The following is a 23,806-nucleotide window of genomic DNA, read 5'->3' on the forward strand; positions in this document are numbered from 1 at the left end:
TGTTCCAGCACCTCACCACTCTCTCTGTAAAGAACTTCCCCCTGACATCCATCCTAAATCTCCTCTCCCTCAACTTAAAACCATTTCCCCTTGTCCTGCTGTTCTCTACCCTTTCAAAGAGTTGAATTCCATTCAGCCGTCACCCAGCTCTGCAGAACACCAGAGGTGTGAGGTTGCTGCCCTCACTGATGTTTTGGCTTGGCTCAGCTTGAACTCATGAATTCTGGCAGTGGTACTAGCTAAGCCAATTTAAATCACGAGGTACAGCCAGAATATCTTCAAACGTGCAGCATGTGGCAAAAGCAGTGCCTTGTGATGTTAACTCAGCAAAATCTTTCACTGTTTTGCTGGTTGAACTGGGTGTTGGCTACTTGCCTTGGATGTACAATGCTTGCTTTCGTATAGTTTATGTCTACCACATATTAGTTTGCTAAGTAGCCTAAATCCCTCAGAACTGTTGGGAGTTAACATGAGAGCATGCACAATGAACCACAAATGTAAATGCTTGTATTTATTTTTGTGACATTCCGCCTTTCAGGGTTGCTGTAAACTAATGCAGAAGCTTCAAACTTAATTTGATTCTATTTTTATTTTATATAATCAAAACTTAAGAGTGCTGTGGATTATTTCAACTACAAGCTCCAAAAATGAATGTAAACATCACAGTTTAAACACAGGGTGTATTTATCACACAGAATCATAGAATGGCCTGGGTTGAAAACAAACACAATGATCATTCAGTTTCAACCCCCTGCTATGTGCAGGGTCACCAACCACCAGACCAGGCTGCCCAGAGCCACATCCAGCCTGGCCTTGAATGTGGATGGGACATCCACAGCCTCCTTGGGCAACCTGTTCCAGTGTGTCACCACCCTTTGTGTGGTGCACATAGAAAAGCCACGTACTTTCTTCTCTTATTAAGGAGTAGCTAATGTTCCAAAGGCTCTGTTAAACCTTAATTCAAATCCTTCTTTAATGTACTTTTCAAAAATGGCACCATACTCCTACACAAGCTTCAATCTTTAGACACCTCTAGCTAAAAAAAACACCCAAGGAATATTCTTGTGCAATCCGTCATGAAAATAAAGACATGAAAACTGTCCTTGCAGCTTGAAGTACACATACATCCTTTTCGAAGCATCTGGAGACTTCAAGAGTTCTGCTTATTGCAAGATTATCCCACTGTTTGATGTAAGGCATCTATGAAAGGTTCATCTGGAATAAGTAATATTTATGTAAAAAACAATGAAGTTGGAAGATGGGAATCTTAGTCTGTGTAACAGATCAGAGAGCCAACAAATGTGATGCTTAGAGTAATAGAAAAAGTTAATTTTGAGGAGAATTGTACTTCTATTACACTCTATTGCCTTAAACTTACTGGTGCTATTACGTGCACTACTTACTTATCAGTCAGTTTAGGTTATCCAACATTAGGTTGGATGTCAGTTCTTTACAGAAAGAGTGGAAGCTGCCCAGAGAGGCTGTGGATGCCCCATCCCTGGAAGTGTTCAAGGCCAGATTGGATGGGGCCCTGGGCAGCCTGGTCTGGTATTAAATGGGGAGGTTGGTGGCCTTGCATGTGGCAGGGGGATAGGAGATTCATGATTCTTGAGGTCCCTTCCAACCCAGGTCATTCTGCGTTCAGTCCTTCTCCTGAGGTTCCTTTCATCATACAGTTGAGCCACGGTTCCACAGACACTGCAAGAAATCTCTGTGCTCCATAAAGCACAGGAAAGAAAAGGACTAAGCAAAATTTTACTAAACGGTGCGTATGTAAGCATTCGTTACTTACTTTTCAACATTTACAAGGCTCATTTACATCAAGGCAATAGGAAGCGTGTTCTGGGATTGCAGTGGGTGATTTCCCTTCTTTCTTTGGCTGTAGTTTGACCACTGGTCTCACTAAACCCTTTTGAGCATCAATGTTTATGGCTGATAAAGTTTCCCTCTGTGTACCTTTAAGTACTTCAAATTACTGCATTAATTCTTAAACTGCATTAAATTTTTAACCTAGTGAAGGCTGCAATACCTGGTCCAAGAACTACATACATGTGGTGGAGCCATGTATGTGTACTTTGAAGAGTATTGTAAATTACCAAACTATTTTCAGAGCTTCAGGTGCTAAAAAAGTGATAAGTGAAGTCTGCACATCACATATAGACATTCAAGGTGTCGTTTCCCAAAAACACCTCAAGTGAGACTACTGCAGTTTGCCATTTATTTCCAAATTTTTAGGGAATTTCAGCTCGTGACCAGCATAGAATTATCAGGACATACTGATTATCAAATGGCAGGATACAAAATTTTATTTAAATACATATTCTTCCTACAAAAATATAGTTAACATTATACCAATTATTTCCTGTAGTTAATTCAATGCACAATCCACAGAAAAGTTGTACAACCCTCTGAACAACACCTGTTTGATTATTCAAGGTATTCAAATGGCAACTAATAAGCAATTTCCACTAAAAAAATAATAAAATTAAACATACCTTTTGCTACATTAAGGCTAAAACGTGCTAAGTTTGAGACCCCTTTCATATTGGTAAGTTAATCTTTTCTCTGGTGGAGTGTTCTAAGTACTTGCATGAAATACTGACAGTTTTTCCTTCAGTTCTAGTTTCCCTTCAAAACTGACCAGTGTCCTTAATGCAGTTGCAAACCATGTCCTTAATATTCCCCCCAAATGTTCATGTATTTAGTTCTAGTGAACTAGAAATGTACTGTCCTGTTTTGTCCCTGAGATTGCCTGTAATGTCAGTTGCTTACAGTAATATGTAATGCTGTCCATCAGCGACAGAATTTTTTTATACAGAACAGCTTAATCAACAGCATTTTATGGAAGTTTTTAACATAATCAGGTTTTTCATAGCTTCTAATATTTGTTACATAAAGATTTAACAGTTTTTACAAGTTTTTAACAGTTATCTCCACGCTGCCAATACACAGTACTGGATCTGGATTTTTATTTAGTCACTCAGGTTTTTGTTGCTGTTAGGTAAGTCTTCAGACAAGTCTCTAAGAAGTAATGTGTCAAAAATATACTTTTTCCAGTTCTCAGTTTTCAGACATCTTGATGAGTACCTGAAAAAAAAAAAACAACAAAAAGGCAAAAGCCATAGAACATACCATTTTTCAAAGTGTGCTTTTTCTTACTTCCAAGTATGACTATAGCAACTGGCAGTGATTGCTTTTGACTTATAGGTTCACACACATTCAGATATTTGGTTGAAACTTGCAGGAAAAAGCCAACAAACCACATGTTTATCTGAAAATATTTGCATACATTTATTAGTAGTATCCAAAATATTGGAAAATCCTCCCATGTCCTCTGGTTTGTCGTGACCCAAATTCTACTGGCTGTATTACAGCACTGCAAATAATGGTCAATTATTCCATTTCAACACTTTTTCTATGAAATAAATTCTCATCCACTTGATATCATTTTCCACTTCTTTCACAGAGAATCCAACTCAAAATTAGATAAAGACTAGTGACTATCAATTCTATGCGATAGATGAAATTGAAATCAATCTAATAAAGCTTTTACTAACAGACATACCTCACTCAGTATTGCCCATACAGGGGAATCAGAATTGACTAATAAACGAACAGCCAGTATTTCTCCTACTGACGGATCAATGCTGCCTTCTGCAATTCCATTTTGAAAAGCCCCTACATGAAAAATAGAGCATAATTACAAGTCCCTATTAGATTAAAAGGCACTTACAATGAACTTATGTGAAAGTTCTACATTAAAAAATAACTCTAGAACATGAGGGGAAAATATTTGGAAAAGTTCAAACTATAGCCACTGAAAGGTAATGCTTATAAACAACAAGAAAGAGCTTTCCTAAGAAGTACAGTTGTTCTAAAGAGAGATACAAGGAATCACGTATCAATTCTGATACATTCCTTCAGTAGCTCTACACTTTTTAACTAACCTTGTCAAACTGACAAATGAAACAAATGAAAAACACTCATTCCATGCGCGATATTAGTTTCCTGTGAACTGGCATGTAGAACTGAGAATTAACAGCATTTGGTTTTGGATCTTTCATTAGATTGAAACAACCAAGAGGAAGTGAGGGTAAGATACAGATTAAAGCAAACAAGAAGTGATGATGAACTGAAAGTGGTTCATTAGGAAAAAAGAGCAATTACGTGACAGGATAGAAGAAAAGTGGAAGTAAAGTATGTCTCCCAGTAGTCCATTTTTATTCACATAATGGCATTTTAGCTTAGGTAACAATATGCAACAAGCCTTGGCAGATAACTAGTGAATCTGCAGTTCAGTCAAGCACTGCTCTGAAGGGGAACTTTGTGTGCAAAAATGCAATGAGTTATGCTTCATCATAATCAATATGAACTCCTTTTTCTTTAGCTAAGGCTGCAAAATCCAAACCAGAAACAATTATCCTATTAAAAACCTTGCAGAGGCTGCGTTGCTCTCATTGTTGACGATTGCTATTGATCCCTTCCAACATCAGTCGTTCTGTGATTAGATGCCTTGCCTTTTGGCACCACAGTTAAGGCTCTTCATTCATCAACACAAAATAGGTGAAACATCTCATACTACAACACACAATAGCACAAAGGGTTTCTATTCCTTACTAGTTCCTACCCTGGAGAACTGCATTCGTTATAGAGCTAATGAAATCCTCAAGTGCAAAACATTTTATATGGAAGAAAAAACGTCTGTTTTTCAAGCAACAATAAACTACTTACCTATCTTTAAATATCCATCTTTGGTTGCAGTGTAGTTAAATTTACTTCTGTTGCCAACCAGTACTTTCCCTACAGCTTCCTATAAGAAACAAAAGAATAAAACCTCAGCAGCACTTTCTAGAACATGATCCTCCATGCCAAATATCATCCATAAAATGAAATGATGTATTACATATTGCAGTTGGAAATAAGAGACTTACATCAGCTGGCAACACTTCCACAGTAGTGTCATACAGTATATCACCAGGGTAATCCATATTTCCACTTCTAAAAAAGTATCTAAGGTTAAAAAAAAAAAGTAAGTTTTATTTGGAGTAACTTTATACATTAGAAAAGTTCTAGATAAGTAATATTTTCCTTCTCTGAAGGAAACTTTTAAATACCTTCACTTCAGTTAGTTGTAGGCTAGGGAGAACAGAAATAGGCATTAAAACTTTCTGATGTGTCACCAAACCATACTAGGATATTTTCATTTTAAACAAAACAAGCGTTAAAACCATCTTTCTCTGGAACCACAAATACAAGCATTCCCCCTTTTGAGTGCTCAAAGTCTGAATCAATTCATTTTTCCATGTTTAAACAGCTAAGGAAGTTCTGTCCTCGAATTCATTCCTATCATCCTAAGGAATAGATAAGCTGGGGCTTCTGGAATACAGGGGCACAAAACATCTCAACAACAGCATATACGAAACACCAAGAGAATCCCCCTCTTTATCGACACGGATCAGTTCAGGTGCTCTAAGTAATCCACAGTAGTTGTTAAGGAGCAAAAGCACCACCAAAGCCTAAAATAAGCATTTGCATATGTGAACTGTTGGGGTAGGAGGATCTCTTTGAATGAGAAAAACATTTAAGGTGAAACTTGGTTATTCATAGAGACGTCTTAAGTTAGATGTCTGGCTGTGACCGAAGTGTTTTTATAGGCAGTACAGATGTATTTAGTACAGTCAATGAAACAAATCCTGGATTTGAAATCCTGGAGTTTTAAATCCTCAGTAATCAGGCTATGGTTTATGCAAACAATTGAATTTTGGTGATTTTGAACGGACTCAGTTGTATCCGAACTGTATACATGCACTCTGTCATATTCCAAACCATGTAATACTCACTTTTCTACTTTCAGTGGCTTCAAAAAGGTGAAGCTGATATAGTCCCCAGCCATTGGAGCTGAAGCCCAAAAATAGCCTTTTCCTTCATAAACATTTTCCAAGGTATATTGCTGGTATACTCTTAGACTTGTAGCCAATTTTGCAGGTGGATTGTTATGTGCTTTATGTAGCACACTTCCGCCAAAATCTTTATCCTGTTGGATACAAGAAATGTAATTTCACTCCTAAAAGTATGATGAAAACAGTGCTCCAATTTCTTAAATTACCACGGGTAACTATTCCAGAAAACACTTAAAAAATATACAATCTTTTTTGTGATAGAAAAAGGACATTCATTTCAATGTTATCACTGTGCGTATAAACAGTGAATATACAGATGCTATAATTATGAAATAAACAATAGAGCTTGGCTAAGCAGGTTATCATAACAAAAAGAGAATAGATAGAGCACATATCCACGTCCTGGGCTCACTGTAAAACTCCAGAGGAGCAGATCTCCAGAAGAGATCCTTCCCCACTGGCAGTCAGCTCTTAAATGGGTCCAGGAGAGGTGCAGCCAGGCTCCACCCCTTCTGGTCACACAGGTGAATTGCCTTCTCCTGTGCTCCCAGGGCTGACTCAGTGCTCGCCTCAGGTGATTAATCAGAGGTTCAGGCCGTGATTCAGCAGTTCCCATACGCTGTGATTCAATGTTATTTTGTAAATGGATCAGTAAAAGAAACTTCTCCAGTGTAGGCTATTTTGTGGTTATCTACTATGCCTTCTACCAGAACATTCAATAGCAGAGGCTACCTATACATTCAGTCTGATCTAACACTGATCTTGTGGGTAGTCTGAATGGCACTGACAGAATGGCACCCACAATCTGGTGCTTCAGTGCTCATCCTCATCAAATACCTGGCAGATATACTTGTTTGCGCTCCAAACTCACCATAAAAATCTACTGCAATCAGTAGAATCATGCCTTTATCCTGCCAGTATACTTCTCTTATCAGTAATCCTTTGTATTGGTATTGTTGACTATTCAGCCAAAACAGCCCACCGTAACCATTTATGTTTGTACAGCACATGAAAACTTGTGCTGTGAAGAGGGTTTCTACACATCAGGCTACTCTGACTGATGCAGGTATTTAGATCAGAGACCAAGTATGTTTGTGCAGAAGCAGTATGCCCCATCTGCAATTCAGATGCCAGAACAATATTCTCCCCCAGAACTGTAAGCTAGCATTTCTAGGATATGGAAGTGCCACCTAATGCTGAAGATGCAACGCTCGATACCAAATTGAGAAACAAAAACCAAAACGTAAGCATATAACTTGGAACTATGGCAATCATTTCTTATGCTTACTTTCAAATTTTGTATCTTCCCAGACAGCGATGAATGAAGTCCCATATGCTGAAAGAGAGATGGCTTAGCACGGATACGTAACTTTGCCTTTTCCTTTTCACAGTGTGCCTGGAAAAAAAAAGTGAAAGAGGGTGACATTTTATTTAAATAAAGGAAATGCTAGCTAACTTTCTTAAGGCAATTTCATTATGTAGTTCAGTGTATGGGTTCAGGTCTTTTTTATCTACATACACGTGAGTAATCCTTAAATTACGAGACATTTTATCTCAAATACACTTTCCAGACATAAGCTCATCATAATTCCACCTGTGGTGCAATGTAGATTTGCAGGCTCAACCACTATTAATTCAGGGATTTATGCATTGTACATCACCAATCACACCTCAAGTGTAAAATACACCTCAGATTGGAAACTGGTGGATTTTTGTAACTGCTTCTGGCAGATTTTGTTTCAACTCTTGGCCTTGCCATATCGTTCTGCTTTGACCAAAACCAATCCTCTTGAGTTAGATTCCGCTTACATTTCTGGTTTGGCTCTGTCTGCTATGTATGAGAATATTATAATGTAATATACTGTACTAAACTCTATGTCACATATCTATCGTTTATCCTAGAACTACATAAAGCCCCTAGATACCGTATTTGTATCCTTGTTTTCCAGTGTAGACACACTTTGTGACATGACGTATACCAGGGAATTAAATAACCATAACTGGTACTAGTTTCTGGGATTCCTGCTTTTCGACTGACAGCTCATCATTTCTTTAAATGTAATTGTTGCACTCTATTCACAAAGGATCATAGTTAGATACAATGAAACATACATCTTACAGTAATTAATAAAGCATAAAGAGAAGGAACAGTGCAAAGAGTTAGAATTAAAGTCCCCAAGACTCTGTTCTGCCTCAAAATAATTGTATGAGTTCAGAACATCATTCAACCCCTCTATATCATAGTTTTCACATATTTAGATTTGAAAGGATAATGTGTTTACCTCTTCAATAAAGTGCTTTCAGTTCTATAAAAGAAAACATGTTACATAAATTACATTGATGCTAGACATTATAATCCTCACTCAACTGACTTAAATGATAAAACACACAGGGGATTTATGGTTCTTAAAAAAGTACTAATTAAAAGTAAAAAAAAACAAAAACCACCTGGAAGGCTCTTAACAGAACCAACTATTTATGTGTGTCCACAGCAGACGTTCAGCAAGACAGTGTAAGAACACAGTACATGCTGACCCTCCCACGAGGAACAGTGTGATCAAGTAGCAACCACTCTCGGCTGCTCCAAAGTGAAAAAGTGTGAGGATTTCTGTCAACTTGCCTTTTCTTCATCTATGGGAAACTCTAGCTTTCAAATCACTGCTTTAATTTATACAGGAGGAACAGCAGCTGGGATCCCTCTCGCTCTTCCAGCCTCCATTTTCTGTATGCATGTGAATAGTTCTAGTTTGTTTCTGTCATTGGTCATTCCTTTGCAGGAGCAGCACAAGACTCACTTGACTTTTTTTTTTTTGCTATGCACAGCAACTGAAATTGAGATCGCAGTAATGAAGTTCACTAGAAATTCAATGGCGGCTTCTCCGCTTTGGTTTTGGCCAGGACAGGCTCACATTGCCTGCCTTTCAGGAACACTGCATTGTTTCAGATATGATTTATATACAGTATGAGGTAGACAAGTCATTTTAGAAATGAAAGCAAAATGTTTAATTTGTAGGAGTTGAGGTCGGTACATGTGAGACACATCTGGAATGCGCGGTGTTAACATAATAATGTCTTTTTTCACTCATCAGAGTTTAAGCAAGAGCCTAAATTAGAGGTACTTAAGGATCGAGACTGAATCTAGAGTAGGATTTCAAAGCTTAATCCTATCTGCACAAACTGGGAATAGAGACTCCTCAGTGGCATTGCTGAAGTGTAAAATCAGGTACCTTCTGCTGTCCCCAAGTTACCTCTGCTATACAGTAAAACTGAAAGCCTGTTATTCAGCTCTCTTGTTATTCAGGCTCCTGTTCTGCACAACTCCCATCTGTTTCTTCTTCCTTATCAATACAAAAATAACATGTGTGCAAAGACGTGGTGTGGGGACTCACTACACTAATCAAAACAAATCTTGAACCTTAAAAATGTAACGGGAGAATTTCCAGTCATTTCTACATGGCATAGTATTGCTGTACAGGAGGAGTGTGAGTAGTGACCAGCATCAAAGGCCAGTCAAAGAATGCAGAAGGACATAAAGAAATACTTAACATATGATCAAATTCACCTGTCATGCTATAAATGGCATCCTTTGCAATTCAACCAACACAGCTGTTTCTTTCATTTTCAGTGAAAAGTACAATTTCATCCTTTCAGTCTACACATTTCCCTCTGTTTTGTTTTGTTTTCAGGCAAAGAGTCAAGTTTTTTCCCAGGCAATTCAAAATTTCAACTAAAACACTTATGCTCTGCTGCTGGAGAGAAAGGAAATTTTATGTAAAATTCAGAACTGTATTTTCAAGATTGTATGCTGTACTGGCTTGCGAAAAGATTAGAAGTAACGTCATTAGAAAGTTATGAGAAATGGCAGTCCGTACAATTTCATGTATTCAGAATTGTCTTTGATGTTGCAGGGTTGTCTAAGAGAGCAGCTGTAGCAGATAGGAGTTTGCACTGGCCTAACATTCTGACCTAACAGGTGTAAAACAACTCCGATATGAAAATCTAAAGTTTTATAAGTCAGTCCTCTCCATACGCCCTAGCGGGCTCCAGCACAGTGCATACTATGCAGACCTGTATCAGCTCTTGAGCTGAGAGGTTTTTATTCTGCTTCTTGAAAATAAACTGTGTTGTGACAGAGACTGAGCATTACTTCTGTTCATAAATGCATAGACATACTTACTGCATCCTTTTCTGGATTGCACACTTTGACCCAGAACAGGTGGTCAAGAAGCCAGTCTATGGGCTTATCTTTATAGAACATCAGAAAAAATTCTACTATAAGTGGCAAGTCTTCCGATTTAAACAGTTTTCCTGAAAGCAAGACAAGTTGGTTATTTCAATATTTTTTATTGCTGCACGGTAAGAATTCAACAGCTTTATGTTCGGGAGTACCCATGGCTATAAACACACAGATATTTAATGGGAGTTTTACATAGGCTTCTGCTTTGGAACTCCATCCCATGCATGAAGACATTCTCACATAGTCAACCAGGTGAGTAGACAAGCACGCAGTTATATCCTGGCTCCAACATAAATTTGCCAGTCGTTTCTATCCTTGTTTCAGATGAAAAACTCTGAGCAACCTCTCAAATCGTCAGGCATACGATTTCAATGGCAATTATATACTGACTATGCCTTTAAAACTCTATCAATATTCATTTAGTTCTCTTGCTATTTTTATTAGCAGATTTTGTTAGATTTCTTTGTTTGACCTAACACTTACAGGTGTTATCACAAGTAAATCGTGTTGTAACCTAAGAAAAAAAAAATGTAAAAGGGAACTTACTACTATAAAAACAGAAAAACAAAAAGAAAAAAACTTTACCACAATATGGGATGCCTGTTCTGCTCCACAAAGGGAAGAAAATAGATGTTTTACAGATTGTACAAATTCCATTTGTGAAAAGAAGGCTGTAGGAGCATACAATTGTTCTGATACAGAACAAATTGCTTCTTACAAGAACCCAACAACTAGATTCTATGCTGCATTAGAAAGACAGTACCATTGAGGACAGAAAGTAAAAGGCTTCCTGTGGAAGCTTTCCTGAAGAGACATTTAAGTTCTGATATACATGTCCTGCCATATAAGAAATGTAATTCTGAATGAGATCTACTTGAACAGCTCCAAACCAACTGACAACTGCTGAGGCCTTAATACTTACCAATAAATCCAAGCTGGGAGAACTCAAGAACCATCCACTCTTGGGTCTGTTCAGCAGCAAAGTTTTCAATGCTTTGAATGTAATCAGGTTTGGCTATAATATCATCTTCCAGCTGGGAGAAACAAAAACAACAAAGCCAACTGATGGTTTTATTGCTTGCAGAGGAGGTGTTGGAGTTGCCCCATGTGAGTGATAATCACACGATGACTGGCTGCTGCACAGTCTGTAGTGAAGCTGTGCCACACTGCAGTGGATTGCTATTTTGCTTCTACGTATCACTGTTTTGGTATCATTCATTACATACTTACTTCCCGTGATTGCTTCTCCTTCACTTAGGAAAAAAACAAACAAACAACCGTAACGCAAAAAGATAGAGGGTTAAGGAAAACAACAGAGAGTCTGTACCGAAGTTGTACAAGCAGCATAAGTAAACTGTTTGGGAAGAAAAACTTTTAAAGCAGATGGCCTGCGGCTTGACAGATTAGTCCAGGCAGACTCTGTTATACCTAAAAGGTGATGGAGAACAGGGGATGCTTATTGACATGCCAGTGCAACACATTTCAGGGAGTACTTGTCATGGAAGAAGAAACATGCTGTAAAACAGCAGAAATACAAAGAACTTTCAACACGTTGTGAAAGCTGAAGCTGAACACAGCAGCAAAGCCAACTAAAGGATAGTCAGAAAAGGAAAATGGTTCCCATCAAGGAAATGGGAAAAGACTCGGCAGTTTTTGCACTGTTTTCAGAGAAGAATGGGAGATCTGAAAAACAGAAGCTGTGCAGGTTACTGAATCTGCAAATAATGACTCTGAACAAAGAGTTTAGAGGCAAATAAAATAAAGGAAATTAAAAAATAATTTAGGAGAAAGTAAATCAGGACTTGAATGTGGTATGAATGAGAAAAACACAAGAAGAGGAGTTGAAGCCTTCAGGAAAATATTGTTGGAGTGCAGTGTATCGATACAATTAATTTGATCTAACTGCTGTACTTTATTGCTTCTGGCATTCGTCTGATAGCATTCGAATCTGGTTAACAGAGCTAAATTGGTAGAAAATGAATGCTATGGGGAATAAATAGTTTCCTGCTGGTTTTACACATTCAACAAATGCAGCAACAAAAGTCTAAGGGAGCAGGTCCACAGCTTTAAGCTGAATTTTGTCATTAGAGGTGTGCAAGTGTAAGGCTAGGGAGGAAGAAATGGGTCATCAACAGTGAAACAAGAAGGAAGTAGAACAAAATTGAAAGACAAGATGAAGAGATCTGCTTTGATGCTGCCAGCTTATGCTGATGGTAAATTATCAAAAAACAGATGAACTGAGGTCAAAGTTAACTGTTAATAACGAGATCTGAGATCTGAGGTTAGAGTTAAGGAGACAGTTATACAGAAGAGAAAACAACAAAAAAAACAAACAAACCAACCAAACCACCACTAACACTAAATGTAAAGGGAGGAGAGCAGGGAATCAAGGAGAGTTTCAGAGAATCCTCAAACTGAGTGAATACAAAAAAGGAAAGGCAGAGAGAAAAGTATCTCAAAAATACCTTCATATCTCATAAAAACCTCCATACTGAGAAACACCAGAAGAAAACATACAGAAGAAAAATATAGAGGCTGTAATGCAAAGTGGTTGTGAATGTGTTCTGAACGTAGTTTTGACTAGGGAGAGGTCTGAAATGGCCTCTTCCAGAGCTGACAGCTGAAAGTCGTTATTAGACATAATTTGATCTCCTATGTAAATTTGATCTCTTATGTAGCACATGCTAAAGAAAGTAATTTAATTGTGCTGAGCCCCATGATTTGTGTTCCACTAAGCAAATCTTCTTGAAGAGCGTTTGCCATTGCATAGGGATTTCAGTATCAGTTATTCTTTACAGTAAGTTACATTCTATGCAATTATCTTTAATACACTGCACCTACATTCTACTTCAGATTTTTCTGGTTTCAGCTTACAGCCACTTCTTCACATGCTCTTATCTGCAAAAGGAAGTTATGAAGTGGCTGTACACAGCTTCATCAGGAAGTTGGAGATAAAAACTGTCTAGTTCATTTTGCCCAATTGCCATCAAAGAGTATGCCTAAGAGAAGTTAGAATAAAGAAGCAACAAGAGCTGTAGCATATAAGGGAAGTGTAGGCATCCGACAGGAATGCATCTTCCTTTCTAAATTATAATGTATTTTTCTGTTTGAATCACCATTCAACAAATCTAAAGATTGCTAAGCTGAAAAATCTCACTCTCTCATTTTCTACAGAAATAGTTGATTTATTAAAATCCTGTTTTTTTAGTATAAAGAAAATGTCAGATAAAAATACACTTTTATGAAAATTATTCAACTTAAAGCTCTACCAAATAGGAGGCTTGACTTACAGCCTACATATCTCTATATGTTGTATGTAAAGACACAATGCAGCTCTCCAGTCTCCCTGAGGAAAACCTTATGAAGCAAAAAAAACAACAAACAAACAAAAACCCACCTTAGCAGTAATTCAATTAACGGAGCCCCAAGTTTGTAACAGATTTTAACTAGGGATTCTAATTGTTTTAAAGTTTTATGTTTGCTCACGTGAACATTGATAGAAAACACCTCCCTACAATTGCTGCAAAAATGCTTTCATATGTAAAATGTTTCAGAATGAACTCAGTCTACAGGAACACAAAGAACAAATACAGCTCCTCACAACTAGTCCTGGATCTGGATGCCAGATTTTAAGCTATGCTAAAATCCCATGAACTCGTCTCTGATATTACTGAAGTGTCTCAACTGGCCCTGGTAAATTTCAGGAAATATAGTGAAAACCATTGCTTCAAAATGTTCTTATCTTATCAAGAAAACTTCAGCATAATTTCACTACAACCAAACCAGGTATGTCTTCATCTGAACTTCCTGGGTTGAAAACTCGCTTCTCAGAATTGCCACTATTCCTGTTGTTTGTGTGTTTGTTTTTTTGTTTTGTTTTTTGTTTTTATCTCATGGGTTCTACAAAAGCTGCCTAAGTCACAACAGTGTTCTACAGCTTTGTCACTGTGGAACGCAAATCTAGAATGACGGCTAAACAGAAGCGTGAATGCATGGGGCTCTTATTAAAATCTAACACTAAATCATCTGGTGAATTAATACATACAAACCTGCTGCATAACCTTGTCACCGGCGTCTCTACACTGGAATATTTCCTTATCTGGAAAAGTCATCTAAGGTCTTTTGGTTCTTCACGATTTGGGCTATAACCTGGACTTACTACCATTATCCTGCACCACATGAAAATACTCTAAATTCTGACTCTCTTTACCTAATGCTTCAGTTACTTTATCATCACATGTCATGGAGGTACAAATAGATTTAATGAAATAATGAACTACGTAGCTGCAAGATATATGTATACAAACACAGAAATATATAGATGTTTCTAAAGAACACAAAAAACACACAGGAAACGACATTTTTATTGAAGCCTTACGAAACAAATAGTCAAAAGTTAATAATCAATAGAGATGTATTGCAGCTGCTTAATGATCATGTGAACATACCTGTAAATAAAATGTTCCCTTAGGTTGAGCATACAGCATTAAAAAGCTATAATCCAAATTCTGTTTCGTTCTCCACCTAAACATAAGCAGTACATTCTGAAAATCTTCTTGGGTAATTTCCAAAAGTTATTTGTATAGTAAAAGCATTAGAGCAACAAAATCATAAGGTTGAGTATTCTAACTCATTGATAAGTGAACAAGAAGAAATCAAGTAGTATTTTTGATCTAAAAATTTCCTTTTAATTGGTGTAGGAATCAGCAAATAATCTGAATTCCCCATATAATTTGATAACTAAGCAAAACATTTAAATCTGTATCAACTCATCTTGAAACTAAATGTTCTAAATATTTAACAAGTAGATTCATTCCAAATGACTTAAGGAGCCTACTCATTACATTATGAACAGTAGAGGTCAATACACAGTTATTATTTAAAGATCATTCACAGCATTATAAAACTGAGCGCTTTTACTGATCAAGAATAGAGAAGCAGGTAGGCAAAAATTTCTGATTCTGAAAAAAAAATAAATCATTTTCTGATTTAAATGCAAACACAGATTTTTCTCTGTGAAGTACAGCATCTCATTTTACCAAGGGAGGAAGCTGATACTCAATATTCAATGCCAAGTATCAGTACATAAAACAATTAACATCAAAGTGCACTCCCAGTGTACCTGATTCAAAACTAATCATACCTGAAACTTAAGTACATAAGAATGCTTATGCTCTGGAAAACAGAAGGTTTATCTATAAATCCCTTATGCTTGCTGAGTTCAATCAACCTAAACTCTGAGTACTGCACACCTCTTGCTGCACTGTTTATGTAGCTCCTAGGCACACTACTTCTTTTTTGCATAAATTACAGTTATTGTTGGTCAAAAGAAAATTATTTTCCTCCAGTTGATCAATTTTGTTAGGTTATAATCCCAGCTTTAGTGAATTTGAATGAAATCCCCAGAACTTAAATCATTAACGGTACTAAGAAATGTCCATAATCACAAGTTAGGTCATTAATTAAACCCCCATTAATTGTCACTAGTTATTAAAGGAGCCACATGGGCCTTTCTTTCTGCATTCTCAGATCTTCTCCCTTGTTTGTTAGATAAAATATTTTTTGTATTTTGTTTTTCCTTTATCACTAGATTATCTAACCTATCATCTCTTGGCATTATCAGCTCTAAAACCTACGGGATGCCCAGAGACAGGACACTGGCTGTCACTCTGAAGTCCATGTACAGCATTAGCTCTTCACAAGAACTCCTTGCATAATGGTTTAAATAAATAAATTAGTACATAAATGGAGGGGAGGGGGGAAGGGAAGAGTACACTTGAGGTCCATTAGCTCTGAAATACAAAAACCATATCACCTCAAACAATACTGACTTTTGAATAATTTTCCACTTTATACTCTTAGAAAAGAGCTCTTAGGTTTTATTGAAGCTGTCTTACCTTACTCTGTCCTCCGAATCCCCAAATGTTTTCCTCAGATTGGAAAGATCTGGATAATAAGAAGCAGGAGGAGAAATAATCTCTAGGACTCCAGACTGCACCTCTCTGGGGAAGCTATGAAGAAAAATTTAGAGAGACTGCTTTTTTCAAAAAGATTTTTGACTGTAACCACACACAGTGGCTCCCAAAAATTGCATCTGCATCTCCAGAAGTGGAATTCACAAATCTAGCAAAGAACATAATCACACATATTGCCAGGTAGCGGCATTAGGAACTAAGATGAGATCCTTGATAACCACTAGAACATGCAGTACAGTATCTCTCTCAAGTAACAGAAAGCATGATAGAGAATTTTGAATTGGAAATCATATAATTTGAATTGGAAATCATATAAAAATGTAGCAGTAATTAACAATGAAATTCACTACCTAGAATTACAGGCAACTGTGCAAGAACTGCCATGTTCCTTACTCTTCCTCAATCTACTTTTACATTCCAACCAAAATGACACTGCCTTTAATGGAGGTCTGGCATGGAGGTTTAGGTCTCAGCTCTATTCTCCATTTTAAAAGTCACTGAAAAAGCATGTATCATCTCTTGCTTTCTTTCAGATAACTGCAGTTCAGAGCTTTCAGCCTTACCTGTGCTGTGACTGTTAGCTACGCTACACCGCTTCTTAGAAAGCAGCTTTCATCAGACCAAGTGAATCTACCAATGAATGCATTCTTCTACCCAAGCACTGTGTTTTAGTAGTGTTCTTCTCAAGCTGCTCTAAGGTTTTTCACAGCCGTAAATGTCTACGTGAAGGAATGCAAAGTAAAACTGCACTAGGATACGAGCCTTCATTTGTTAATGCTAACGTTAATTTTGCATGGCTAAGAATATCCATCTCATGTTACCCATCATCATTTAGTAGTGCTCCACATTACGTTATAATCTGATTGCTGCCCCAAATCCACTGCCTTCATGAAATAGGGGCTAACAAGGAAACAGAACCACCCAGAAAATATGATAAATATCAGGACTGTAGGGCTATGAAGTCAGGGGGGACTGAATACATGTAGCCCCAAGTGCTTTCAATTGTATCATTAAATTTACAGAGAAACGACTTAGGTTCAAGTAAATATTTGTCAAGAGACTTGAGCTGAGACCTCATTTGATTATCTAAAGCATATTTATAAACACAAAAAGGAAAATAAACTAATATACAACCTTGTGCTCTGAATTTATGATACACATACTAAGACTGCACCTTTGTCTCATTTCTTAGCGGTTCCATTTCAGTATGGTAGTGTTATAATCTATTGCTGAAATGCTCTAATTCTTCCCATAAAAGCTCAAAACTTGTCTGTCAGCTGCTGAATGTTGCACTGCACAGGGCTTACCTGGTTTTAACACTCTCTGCAACACCGTTAACATATTCTGCATTCACCTAAAAAAAAGAAGCGGGCTTTCATTTCAAGTCACTCAGTTTTGTATTAAGCATTAAGCAACATTTTGTAGGAAATATTTACATGAAAACATTTCTATTCTCTAATTTATTTCATTAGAAGCAAGAGCAATATGTTACACTTGTATTGCCACTACAGGGCAGTATGACATTTTGTTTGTTCAATACTTCTGCAGACAGCCAAGCTATTTTCTGCAGAAACTATTCTACAGCTTTCACTTACACCAGAAAAGCACAGCTGTGTAACTGTCACTAAAAGGAATTATTTGGGGTTAATCATCCAAATATCATAAAAGAGGCCTGTGGCTGTTGAAAAAAGTTGCCTAAGTAAGATTTTATAAAGCTAACAACACTTAAAATGTTTATTTGGTTTCTTCTTAGTATGACAAACTTATGGCTCTTAGTCTGAAAACTTTGAGGATATACTTGTTCGGTGCTCCATGAAATTAACAGTTCTGCTATGGAAAAACACATCTGTTAAATATGAAGCTGCTCCAAAAGTAGTGCCTCCCATTTTATTGTGTTGGCCCATGGCATCAGACACGGATGTTGGTGGTATGGCAATAGAGGCTGAACCTTCCCACCAATATTCCATTACGTGTTGTTGCTGTGCAACAGATGGCAGTAGGGAGGCGCTCCGACAAAACGGTATCTGATACAGAAGGGTGTATGAACCAAAAGGATGCTGCCAAACTCCCCCATAAGGAAAAAACTGCACATTCATCACTGCGTGCTGAACGTTTACGGAGACTAAGCAGTAGATGGTGGTGGGTGGTGCGTTTTCAGCAGTGGCGACAGCAGGTCGCCTCCACTGGTGCAGATGTTTATGAGAATGCATTGCTAATGGTGGGACCTATGCTGAAAAACAGGGTTTTGTAGCTGAGAATTTTCTCCATCCAATAGTGGTATTGAGTTCCTTGTTATAGTTTCCATGGAAATAAATAGGAGGCATTACTTTTGGAGTGACCAACATACAGTATGCAGTGCCGAATTTAATGAATGTGTTCCCAAAGCAATACAATACCTGTCTTAGCAGTTAAGATATTTTTTTTCTCTGTATTACAGAAGTGATGATTACCAGCTATACACCAAAACTGTAGTAAGTGGGGAAAAAAAATGTGATAAGAAAAAAAAGCACACCAGCACTTTCAGGCAGTAAATTACTCTGAGTTAATCCATGATGTAAACATTCACCTTGATCTTTGGAAGCTTTGTGGAAATAAGGAAGGTGTGCATTCATGATCAATGAACACATCTGCTCTTTTCCCATAACTACATGTTCTTATCACCTCTCATATCAGTACAGTTCACCTGTTGCAATATACTGCATGGCTGAAAAATGAAAGTTGCATGAACCTGACTTTGGGGATGAGAGAAAGGGAAGAGACTGACTCTTGCAGTAGCAGTTTAATCTTCAATAAGCTGAATTGGACTGTTAATAAAACTTAAGCTACTGTTTGTTAAAAAATGCACTTTTAGAACTGTCCACAGTGAGAAACTGTACAATTTCTGAAGTTAACTCTTAAAAAAACAAATAACTCTCTGAAGGACTGTAATAGCAGGTTTATCTAAATGGCAGTTAAGATTTATCTGAAGTTTAGACTGCGGGGCTATTTCGGTTGACAGTACTACAGTTGCAAAAGCTATTGTAAATTGTTACTCAACTGAAAAATAAACTTTAACTCTCAGTGAGTATCCACATGTATTCACTGAGATTATGTTCATTATGAATACATTCCGTTCATTTGTGAAATATGTCTTTTATGGAAGGACAAAGAACTATTAAGAACAAGTTTCGAATAACTGCAGTCTTTCACCTGCTAGCAAACGTCACCAGATCTCTTCTGTATTTTTTTTCCAGTGTGCTCAAGACAACTTGAAATGAAAAAGCAAATCACTTGCCACTAGTATTTTACCTTGAGAACTGTTCACTTTTCCAAATCTGGAATGTTCATGTCTCTGAGCAATTTAAAACAATTTTGTTTTTAACAAAAAAGTCTCCAACATGCTAAGGTACTTCCCTATATATATATATATAATGTCAAAATAGAAGATAAATAAGCTGTATTTTTTGTTAGACAGAATGAATGTACTTTCTTCAGGTTCTATGGAATTTTTCTGTGAATAATTTACTTTTCATACTTTCGGTAACCTACAATTTTCAGATAAAATAATAAGTTTGTATGAATTTTATATGAAAATCTGACTGCATCAGCTGTGTTTATAAATGTAATATGGGCATTTTTCCCCCTTCAGACATCTGAATTACAGTATTCTCTGCATATGAAGACTGCCTCATCCAGCTCTGAAGAAACCCTCCACAAAGCCTGAAGGTGGTACTTAGCAACACCTTCTACACTTTCACACTAAGACAAGAATTTCCATGTTGTCTTTCTATTAGCATCCTGAAGCTTCTCACACAAACTTACCTCTGCTACAAAGATGATTATTACACAGTCATTCTTTTGCTTTTCAGAAAGTCCATGCAATAGGGAACGAAGCGTGCTCATCAGGTAACTCTGTTTTTCCCTTTTCACAGTAGGAATACCCATCACCAGTGAGACTGCAAAGAAAGAAATGAAAAGTCAAAACATCTTAAGCCAAGTGACCATACATTCCATTTTAATCCTGGTTTGAGATAACTTTGGGTCATCTGAATGGAACTATAATGTTAGAAGATAATCACTACTGTGAACATTCATTGATTGGTGTATGTGGTGACATTCAGTAGTGCTATAGGACTATGACAGCATTTGCCTTGCTACCAGGAAGAACTACATCCACGTATGCTTAGGTTAGAGATACCTATGCCTGTGTTACAAGCACCAATTTCCGCTACATAGATAATAAATATCTGGGAATATAATGCTAGTTCTGGCTAACACATGTATCTGCTGCTGAGTTTCAGAAGTGGGTACTGCAAAATAAATACTAATTCTTGGTATGGAGTTTGAGATCTGAGTAACAAGAATTAAAACTACACTGCTTTTTGAGAAAGATCTCACAGGTCATGAAGGTGGCTATCTCAGAAAGAAATCCACATTAAAAAAATCTTGAGTAGTTCAACTGTTACAAACTAATAGCTTTAATGTAGTGAGAAGAACAAAGAAATGTGTGCATAATCATTAAGAAGAAAGGAACTTAAATTCACTCTGACAAAGACTGACCTAGTAGTGGAACAGTGTTATATCACTAGACTGTAAGGAGGACTTCTCCTTTTTTTATTGGTGAGGGCATTAGTGAATTCAGTGACCTAACGCAGCCCAATAAACCTATGGAATTCTTAGCCCTTGCAGAATATTCCTTTTCACAAAAAACAAACAAACTAACAAACAAAAAAAAACCCACAGGAGGTTGGTACAAAAGTTAAGGGTTCTGAAGGAAAGGAATAGGTTCAATTAGTGACCTATTCCAGACCTCATCATTGGTGCCAGCATCAACTTAAAAACACAGATGTTCCATGTTGCTTTCCAGCACACTGCTAGCTAAACACTAGGTTTTTGTTTGTTCTTACACACTGATGGTCAACCTGCACACAACAGCAAGACCTGACTGCAGTCTTGCTATTGTGATTTTCACTGACAAAGAAATAGAAATTCAAAGTAGAGTGTTCTTTCACAGCTTATAGCTGACTGCTTCTGGCCTTCTGCAGACTCACACAGATCTGTGAGCACTCCAATGAGAACCACAGTACTAAACCACGCTGCTCCAACTACACCTTCTAATGAGAAGACTGTAGAAAGTTATCTGTTGTCATGGGCTCTGCCAAGGCATTTCTGAATCAAATTAGAAGTGCTGCCAATGTTTCTTCGCATTAAATCAGCCCCACAGAAAAGTCAAAATTAAAAATAAAAAATACAAATCCAGCAAAATAATTCATTAATTCATTGCTTGCTTTCTGTCTTTGACCACCCTTTTTACTTACAGCTTAACACTTGGAGAAGATGCAACTTAGTAATTTGTATTAGAGTTCACTGCAATTCATTACAATTTGCACAGTCCTCAGTGGATTGCTCAGATGGATGAAACAGTTAGACTGAAGATGTATTAATGTCTTTCAGATGATAACATCACCCTACCACCTGCTTCAACGTTAGCCAACTAAATGTACTGTAAATTGTCCACAGCTTCCTTATTTATTATAGCTTTGTGGGGAAAAAAACGTCCAGCAATGCTTCTTAGCTATATGAAAATGTGACTAAACATAAAAGAATATTGTTTATCAATTATGATTGTTTTTGTTGACATTTTAAAAGTTTACCAGAATACTCGGGACTTGAAATTAGGATGGGAGTGATAGAAGTATTTTTGCCATTCCCATTTATTCAGTTTGGCAAGTTTATAAAATTTTCAGAGAAAAATCCCTCCCAACTTTCAGCATGTGTCATAGCTAGAATTTAGTACAAACTATGAATAAAATGTATGCATAAAATACAAACTAAACTTTATTTCTTACCTCCAGTTCTCTCTTGTCCAATAACAACATTTGGAAAAATGGCATCTTCATATTCTCGGAGGTGAGGTAGGTAGTAGTACAGGTTTGTAAGATGCACGGGGAGTTTTCTGATGTCATTTAATACTTTCATACCATCTTAAAGAAACAACAAATCCACAGGTAAACATAAAAATAAAGCTGACAGCTATTATTTCACCTATTTCAACTAGCTGTTATTTTAGCTGTTATCACACACGAGTTTATTCCATCGTAATCATCTGTCAAAAATGATTATTTGTAACACACTGCATAATGATTAATAATTGTCCTGCCTGGTAGTCGAGTCCTGTTTCAGACTCGTGGAACTTTTCCAGTTTCTCTGATCTATCTCAGAAATGGACGTGCCAAGATCCCACAGATGAGTCTGCAGAAACATGCATCAGCACTCACACACTGCAGGCAGCATGAGCCCCTCCTGTGGAACACCAGTGGAGAACAGCACAGCACAACCCTCCCCACAGATACTATTCATTTCCTAGCTGCTCTTCCTTCATACGTGCATTCCTGAGTGATCCAGTGGTGGTAAACAGTCTTTAAAATAAATTTAATAAAAAAGTGAACAACTGAATTCTAAAATCATTGCAGATGTACTTGTAAGCTGACAGAAGAAAACTATACTGACTGTAAGACACCCGCAGGAGCTGAGAGGATATGTATGGTGCAATTAAAAAAAAAAAAGGTATTTGAATGGACTGAAACAAAGACTACATTTCATCGTAGAAAGAAAACTGACAGAAAGCCCTCCTATGAATTTATCTATGGTTGTTCTTACTTCAGAGGCTGCCTCCCCAAGATACGTTAGCAGTTTTGCAGAGAGGCTGGTGCTCGTGTGCTTCACAGTTATCAGAGTAACACCTTCATACTTTTTGTAAACAACATGACATTAGCAACCTTCCAAGCTGTAGAAGAACTGAAAACTTATAGTCTTACAGTCTGCAGCAAGGCAGCAGAAAGCTTATTGACTTAGAAAGTTATGAAAGAAATGCACCTAATATGAGGCCTCAAATTTACCAATGTTCAAAATTACTTAATACAAGCCCTACAAATCACCATAACCTGCTTTACATTCATCTTTGCTCCGTGAAGACTTCCCAAAAGGACAAATGTTTGAAGTTTTTCAATATTCAGAAGACAGTCCCACATAAAATGAGGAAATCAGCAGAGATTCCCCAGTCTTACTGTTCAATTAAACAAAACAAAATCCAACATCAAAAGCAAAATAAGCCATCAACAACAACAAAAGGCCCCGCAAACAACCACACAAACAGAAATATCTACCTCCAAGTATTTGGGTATGAAAGACAGACTCACAAGTCCTTCACCTTGCTTTGCATTAAACGTATTGGAATTTTGTGGCATATCAACTTTTTTTTGTTGCTGTTTAAATACCTTTGCAACTTTATAGGACTTCCCATTTCTGTTAGGAATTAGTATCTATCAAGGGCTGCACAAGGGACTTCAGTTGGATTATGTGCAATGAAAGAAAGAAATGATTTAAAATATCAGCAAAAAAGTAAAAATTAAGAACATTCAGCAATTTTAAGAAATTGCTGCTTTGAATACTACGAATGGACAACTTTAACACTTGCCTGTATTCAACAGGAATAAAGAACAGAAGGAAGAGAGACGTGCATTTCCCTCTGCTGCTGCTGTGTGCAGTATGCTGTACTGTTAGTGGCTGACAAGGCAATTTCTAGTCTGACATTCTGATGGCTTACCCACAGTTAAGCATTTGCTTAGATCTGCAAATTCAGATTGCATCTGAAGAGTCCCACTGCATTAATATTGAAAAAACAACCAAAAAGAGGCAGGAAATAACAAGATTAA

At 37.2% G+C, this 23,806-nt stretch overlaps 1 protein-coding gene across 2 annotated transcripts in view; it reads right to left on the reverse strand.

Moving 5' to 3' along the window:
• Nucleotides 1-2,204: 2,204 nt before the first annotated feature.
• The window catches only part of MGAT4D (MGAT4 family member D), a 31,637-nt gene continuing 10,035 nt past the window's right edge, over nucleotides 2,205-23,806 (reverse strand). For both annotated transcript variants that reach the window (XM_010709511.3, XM_010709510.3), the window contains exons 3-15: nucleotides 21,941-22,075; nucleotides 19,914-20,047; nucleotides 17,420-17,466; nucleotides 16,035-16,148; nucleotides 14,586-14,661; nucleotides 11,060-11,171; nucleotides 10,078-10,208; nucleotides 7,189-7,296; nucleotides 5,841-6,034; nucleotides 4,932-5,010; nucleotides 4,732-4,810; nucleotides 3,566-3,678; nucleotides 2,205-3,087 (exon numbers count right to left, since the gene is read on the reverse strand). In XM_010709511.3, the coding sequence (XP_010707813.1) occupies nucleotides 3,061-3,087; nucleotides 3,566-3,678; nucleotides 4,732-4,810; nucleotides 4,932-5,010; nucleotides 5,841-6,034; nucleotides 7,189-7,296; nucleotides 10,078-10,208; nucleotides 11,060-11,171; nucleotides 14,586-14,661; nucleotides 16,035-16,148; nucleotides 17,420-17,466; nucleotides 19,914-20,047; nucleotides 21,941-22,075 (1,349 nt within the window). In that variant the 3' untranslated portion in view covers nucleotides 2,205-3,060. The remainder of the gene's footprint in view (nucleotides 3,088-3,565; nucleotides 3,679-4,731; nucleotides 4,811-4,931; nucleotides 5,011-5,840; nucleotides 6,035-7,188; nucleotides 7,297-10,077; nucleotides 10,209-11,059; nucleotides 11,172-14,585; nucleotides 14,662-16,034; nucleotides 16,149-17,419; nucleotides 17,467-19,913; nucleotides 20,048-21,940; nucleotides 22,076-23,806) is intronic.

This window comes from Meleagris gallopavo, chromosome 4 (genome assembly GCF_000146605.3).
Source record: "Meleagris gallopavo isolate NT-WF06-2002-E0010 breed Aviagen turkey brand Nicholas breeding stock chromosome 4, Turkey_5.1, whole genome shotgun sequence".
NCBI classification, from domain to species: Eukaryota; Metazoa; Chordata; class Aves; order Galliformes; family Phasianidae; genus Meleagris; species Meleagris gallopavo.